The sequence below is a fragment of the Polyodon spathula genome, chromosome 51 (genome assembly GCF_017654505.1).
Source record: "Polyodon spathula isolate WHYD16114869_AA chromosome 51, ASM1765450v1, whole genome shotgun sequence".
NCBI classification, from domain to species: Eukaryota; Metazoa; Chordata; class Actinopteri; order Acipenseriformes; family Polyodontidae; genus Polyodon; species Polyodon spathula.
Genome location: NC_054584.1, coordinates 2,014,094 through 2,020,093, shown reverse-complemented (window position 1 = coordinate 2,020,093; position 6,000 = coordinate 2,014,094). Strand labels below are relative to the sequence as shown.

Sequence of the window (6,000 nt, the reverse complement as noted above, 5' to 3'; positions counted from 1 at the left end):
GGTTCAAGCCCTGTGTGTTTGCTGGTTTCAGAGCTGGTTCAAGCCCTGTGTGTTTGCTGGTTTCAGAGCTGGTTCAAGCCCTGTGTGTTTGCTGGTTTCAGAGCTGGTTCAAGCCCTGTGTGTTTGCTGGTTTCAGAGCTGGTTCAAGCCCTGTGTGTTTGCTGGTTTCAGAGCTGGTTCAAGCCCTGTGTGTTTGCTGGTTTCAGAGCTGGTTCAAGCCCTGTGTGTTTGCTGGTTTCAGAGCTGGTTTCAGAGCCCTGTGTGTTTGCTGGTTTCAGAGCTGGTTCAAGCCCTGTGTGTTTGCTGGTTTCAGAGCTGGTTCAAGCCCTGTGTGTTTGCTGGTTTCAGAGCTGGTTCAAGCCCTGTGTGTTTGCTGGTTTCAGAGCTGGTTCAAGCCCTGTGTGTTTGCTGGTTTCAGAGCTGGTTCAAGCCCTGTGTGTTTGCTGGTTTCAGAGCTGGTTCAAGCCCTGTGTGTTTGCTGGTTTCAGAGCTGGTTCAAGCCCTGTGTGTTTGCTGGTTTCAGAGCTGGTTCAAGCCCTGTGTGTTTGCTGGTTTCAGAGCTGGTTCAAGCCCTGTGTGTTTGCTGGTTTCAGAGCTGGTTCAAGCCCTGTGTGTTTGCTGGTTTCAGAGCTGGTTCAAGCCCTGTGTGTTTGCTGGTTTCAGAGCTGGTTCAAGCCCTGTGTGTTTGCTGGTTTCAGAGCTGGTTCAAGCCCTGTGTGTTTGCTGGTTTCAGAGCTGGTTCAAGCCCTGTGTGTTTGCTGGTTTCAGAGCTGGTTCAAGCCCTGTGTGTTTGCTGGTTTCAGAGCTGGTTCAAGCCCTGTGTGTTTGCTGGTTTCAGAGCTGGTTCAAGCCCTGTGTGTTTGCTGGTTTCAGAGCTGGTTCAAGCCCTGTGTGTTTGCTGGTTTCAGAGCTGGTTCAAGCCCTGTGTGTTTGCTGGTTTCAGAGCTGGTTCAAGCCCTGTGTGTTTGCTGGTTTCAGAGCTGGTTCAAGCCCTGTGTGTTTGCTGGTTTCAGAGCTGGTTCAAGCCCTGTGTGTTTGCTGGTTTCAGAGCTGGTTCAAGCCCTGTGTGTTTGCTGGTTTCAGAGCTGGTTCAAGCCCTGTGTGTTTGCTGGTTTCAGAGCTGGTTCAAGCCCTGTGTGTTTGCTGGTTTCAGAGCTGGTTCAAGCCCTGTGTGTTTGCTGGTTTCAGAGCTGGTTCAAGCCCTGTGTGTTTGCTGGTTTCAGAGCTGGTTCAAGCCCCGTGTGTTTGCTGGTTTCAGAGCTGGTTCAAGCCCCGTGTGTTTGCTGGTTTCAGAGCTGGTTCAAGCCCCGTGTGTTTGCTGGTTTCAGAGCTGGTTCAAGCCCTGTGTGTTTGCTGGTTTCAGAGCTGGTTCAAGCCCTGTGTGTTTGCTGGTTTCAGAGCTGGTTCAAGCCCTGTGTGTTTGCTGGTTTCAGAGCTGGTTCAAGCCCTGTGTGTTTGCTGGTTTCAGAGCTGGTTCAAGCCCTGTGTGTTTGGTTTCAGAGCTGGTTCAAGCCCCGTGTGTTTGCAGAGCTGGTTCAAGCCCTGTGTGTTTGCTGGTTTCAGAGCTGGTTCAAGCCCTGTGTGTTTGCTGGTTTCAGAGCTGGTTCAAGCCCTGTGTGTTTGCAGAGCTGGTTTCAGAGCTGGTTCAAGCCCTGTGTGTTTGCTGGTTTCAGAGCTGGTTCAAGCCCTGTGTTTGCTGGTTTCAGAGCTGGTTCAAGCTGTTTTCAAGTCAGGAGGCTGTGTGTGTCCAGTGGTTCAAGCCCTGTGTGTTTGCTGGTTTCAACCAGGAGGCTCCAAGCCCTGGTTCAAATCCCAGCTGGTTTCAGAGCTGGTTCAAGCCCTTGTGCTCTGTCTTTGTGGGTGAGACGTTGTTGTAAGTGAAGCTCTGCAGCTGAGAGCTGCAGCTGATTCAGTTCACACACCCTAGTCTTGTATCTTGGAAAGCGTTTTGTGATGGTGGTCCACTATGAAAGTTGCTTTATATAAAAGTAAAGATTATTATAATTATTTTCCGTTCCGTTATTGAGTAATAAAAGAACCCTGCCCCTCATGATGAACAATGGTAGGCAGAGTCGGCTTGTTCTGTAACTGGACATTTTTAATTGTGCTAAAAAGGAAAAACTTTGTGAAGGTTTTATCTCCACTATGTCATCAGGTTGGGCCGGATTGAGATGCCTGAAGTCTCTGTTCTGCTCCTGAAACCATTCACTCTCTCTCCCTCTCTCCTTCCCGGTCCCCCCTCTCCCGCTCCCCCAGGGCAGACAGACCCCTCCCAGGATGGTGTAGAGTGTGTTGAGAGTCTGCTGATCCATCATGGCTGTGTTTAAGCTGGGGATTGTGGAGGACCTGTATGAAATAGGAGAGGTGCTGGGCAGGTGAGGCTGGATTTCATTACCTTTCAGAACTGCACGACCAACCTGCAAAGCAAAGACATCCGCTATTTATAAATACACACAGTATGTTCTTATTGAAATAAGCATGACATATTGGATTTCTGTTGTTTTATTTAACCAGAAAAGTCCTGTTGTAATTACAATCTCTTTCAATTCAAATGAATCCCAACAGGGTGTGATACAGTAGGTCATGCTTTTTCATGACATCGCCTTTTTAGCACTGCTTGAAACATTCCAGGAATGCAATGCAAGCAACTGATACTAGATGTGATGTGCTGTGTGTCTCAGTGCAGGAGTGTTGTACAGTGTGGTGTGTGTCTCAGTGCAGCAGTGTTGTACAGTGTGGTGTGTGTCTCATTGCAGCAGTGTTGTACAGTGTGGTGTGTGTGTCTCAGTGCAGGAGTGTTGTACAGTGTGGTGTGTGTCTCAGTGCAGCAGTGTTGTACAGTGTGGTGTGTGTCTCATTGCAGGAGTGTTGTACAGTGTAGTGTGTGTCTCATTGCAGGAGTGTTGTACAGTGTAGTGTGTGTCTCAGTGCAGCAGTGTTGTACAGTGTAGTGTGTGTCTCATTGCAGCAGTGTTGTACAGTGTAGTGTGTGTCTCATTGCAGCAGTGTTGTACAGTGTGGTGTGTGTCTCATTGCAGGAGTGTTGTACAGTGTGGTGTGTGTCTCAGTGCAGGAGTGTTGTACAGTGTGGTGTGTGTCTCATTGCAGGAGTGTTGTACAGTGTGGTGTGTGTCTCATTGCAGGAGTGTTGTACAGTGTGGTGTGTGTCTCAGTGCAGCAGTGTTGTACAGTGTGGTGTGTGTCTCAGTGCAGGAGTGTTGTACAGTGTGGTGTGTGTCTCAGTGCAGGAGTGTTGTACAGTGTGGTGTGTGTCTCAGTGCAGGAGTGTTGTACAGTGTGGTGTGTGTCTCAGTGCAGCAGTGTTGTACAGTGTGGTGTGTGTCTCAGTGCAGGAGTGTTGTACAGTGTGGTGTGTGTCTCAGTGCAGGAGTGTTGTACAGTGTGGTGTGTGTCTCAGTGCAGGAGTGTTGTACAGTGTGGTGTGTGTCTCAGTGCAGGAGTGTTGTACAGTGTGGTGTGTGTCTCAGTGCAGGAGTGTTGTACAGTGTGGTGTGTGTCTCAGTGCAGCAGTGTTGTACAGTGTGGTGTGTGTCTCAGTGCAGGAGTGTTGTACAGTGTGGTGTGTGTCTCAGTGCAGGAGTGTTGTACAGTGTGGTGTGTGTCTCAGTGCAGGAGTGTTGTACAGTGTGGTGTGTGTCTCAGTGCAGGAGTGTTGTACAGTGTGGTGTGTGTCTCAGTGCAGGAGTGTTGTACAGTGTGGTTGTAGTGCAGTGTGGTGTGTGTGTCTCAGTGCAGGAGTGTTGTACAGTGTGGTGTGTGTCTCAGTGCAGGAGTGTTGTACAGTGTGGTGTGTGTCTCAGTGCAGGAGTGTTGTACAGTGTGGTGTGTGTCTCAGTGCAGGAGTGTTGTACAGTGTGGTGTGTGTCTCAGTGCAGGAGTGTTGTACAGTGTGGTGTGTGTCTCAGTGCAGGAGTGTTGTACAGTGTGGTGTGTGTCTCATTGCAGCAGTGTTGTACAGTGTGTACAGGAGTGTTGTACAGTGTGGTGTGTGTCTCAGTGCAGGAGTGTTGTACAGTGTGGTGTGTGTCTCAGTGCAGCAGTGTTGTACAGTGTGGTGTGTGTCTCATTGCAGGAGTGTTGTACAGTGTGGTGTGTGTCTCAGTGCAGCAGTGTTGTACAGTGTGGTGTGTGTCTCATTGCAGCAGTGTTGTACAGTGTGGTGTGTGTACAGTCAGTGCAGCAGTGTTGTACAGTGTGGTGTGTGTCTCTGCAGGAGTGTTGTACAGTGTGGTGTGTGTCTCAGTGCAGGAGTGTTGTACAGTGTGGTGTGTGTCTCAGTGCAGGAGTGTTGTACAGTGTGGTGTGTGTCTCAGTGCAGGAGTGTTGTACAGTGTGGTGTGTGTCTCAGTGCAGGAGTGTTGTACAGTGTGGTGTGTGTCTCAGTGCAGGAGTGTTGTACAGTGTGGTGTGTGTCTCAGTGCAGGAGTGTTGTACAGTGTGGTGTGTGTCTCAGTGCAGCAGTGTTGTACAGTGTGGTGTGTGTCTCAGTGCAGCAGTGTTGTACAGTGTGGTGTGTGTCTCAGTGCAGGAGTGTTGTACAGTGTGGTGTGTGTCTCAGTGCAGGAGTGTTGTACAGTGTGGTGTGTGTCTCATTGCAGGAGTGTTGTACAGTGTGGTGTGTGTCTCAGTGCAGGAGTGTTGTACAGTGTGGTGTGTGTCTCAGTGCAGCAGTGTTGTACAGTGTGGTGTGTGTCTCATTGCAGGAGTGTTGTACAGTGTGGTGTGTGTCTCAGTGCAGGAGTGTTGTACAGTGTGGTGTGTGTCTCAGTGCAGGAGTGTTGTACAGTGTGGTGTGTGTCTCAGTGCAGGAGTGTTGTACAGTGTGGTGTGTGTCTCAGTGCAGGAGTGTTGTACAGTGTGGTGTGTGTCTCAGTGCAGGAGTGTTGTACAGTGTGGTGTGTGTCTCAGTGCAGGAGTGTTGTACAGTGTGGTGTGTGTCTCAGTGCAGGAGTGTTGTACAGTGTGGTGTGTGTCTCAGTGCAGGAGTGTTGTACAGTGTGGTGTGTGTCTCAGTGCAGGAGTGTTGTACAGTGTGGTGTGTGTCTCAGTGCAGGAGTGTTGTACAGTGTGGTGTGTGTCTCAGTGCAGGAGTGTTGTACAGTGTGGTGTGTGTCTCAGTGCAGGAGTGTTGTACAGTGTGGTGTGTGTCTCAGTGCAGGAGTGTTGTACAGTGTGGTGTGTGTCTCAGTGCAGGTGTGTTGTACAGTGTGGTGTGTGTGTGTCTCATTGCAGCAGTGTTGTACAGTGTGGTGTGTGTGTTGTTGTACAGTGTGGTGTGTGTCTCAGTGTGTGGTGTGTGTCTCATTGCAGGAGTGTTGTACAGTGTGGTGTGTGTCTCATTGCAGGAGTGTTGTACAGTGTGGTGTGTGTCTCATTGCAGCAGTGTTGTACAGTGTGGTGTGTGTCTCATTGCAGCAGTGTTGTACAGTGTTGGTGTGTGTGTGTCTCAGTGCAGGAGTGTTGTACAGTGTGGTGTGTGTCTCAGTGCAGGAGTGTTGTACAGTGTGGTGTGTGTCTCAGTGCAGGAGTGTTGTACAGTGTGGTGTGTGTCTCAGTGCAGGAGTGTTGTACAGTGTGGTGTGTGTCTCAGTGCAGGAGTGTTGTACAGTGTGGTGTGTGTCTCAGTGCAGGAGTGTTGTACAGTGTGGTGTGTGTCTCAGTGCAGGAGTGTTGTACAGTGTGGTGTGTGTCTCAGTGCAGGAGTGTTGTACAGTGTGGTGTGTGTCTCAGTGCAGGAGTGTTGTACAGTGTGGTGTGTGTCTCAGTGCAGGAGTGTTGTACAGTGTGGTGTGTGTCTCAGTGCAGGAGTGTTGTACAGTGTGGTGTGTGTCTCAGTGCAGGAGTGTTGTACAGTGTGGTGTGTGTCTCAGTGCAGGAGTGTTGTACAGTGTGGTGTGTGTCTCAGTGCAGGAGTGTTGTACAGTGTGGTGTGTGTCTCAGTGCAGCAGTGTTGTACAGTGTGGTGTGTGTCTCAGTGCA

At 50.0% G+C, this 6,000-nt stretch overlaps 1 protein-coding gene across 6 annotated transcripts in view; it reads left to right on the top strand.

Annotated features, from left to right (window-relative positions):
• The window catches only part of si:dkey-240h12.4 (death-associated protein kinase 2), a 38,733-nt gene that overhangs the window by 16,317 nt on the left and 16,416 nt on the right, over nt 1-6,000 (top strand). For all 6 annotated transcript variants that reach the window (XR_005948262.1, XR_005948263.1, XM_041239096.1 and 3 more), the window contains exon 3: nt 2,257-2,375. Coding sequence is in view for 4 of the 6 variants with exons in the window: in XM_041239096.1 (XP_041095030.1) it covers nt 2,314-2,375 (62 nt within the window). In the remaining 2 variants the exon portion in view is untranslated. The remainder of the gene's footprint in view (nt 1-2,256; nt 2,376-6,000) is intronic.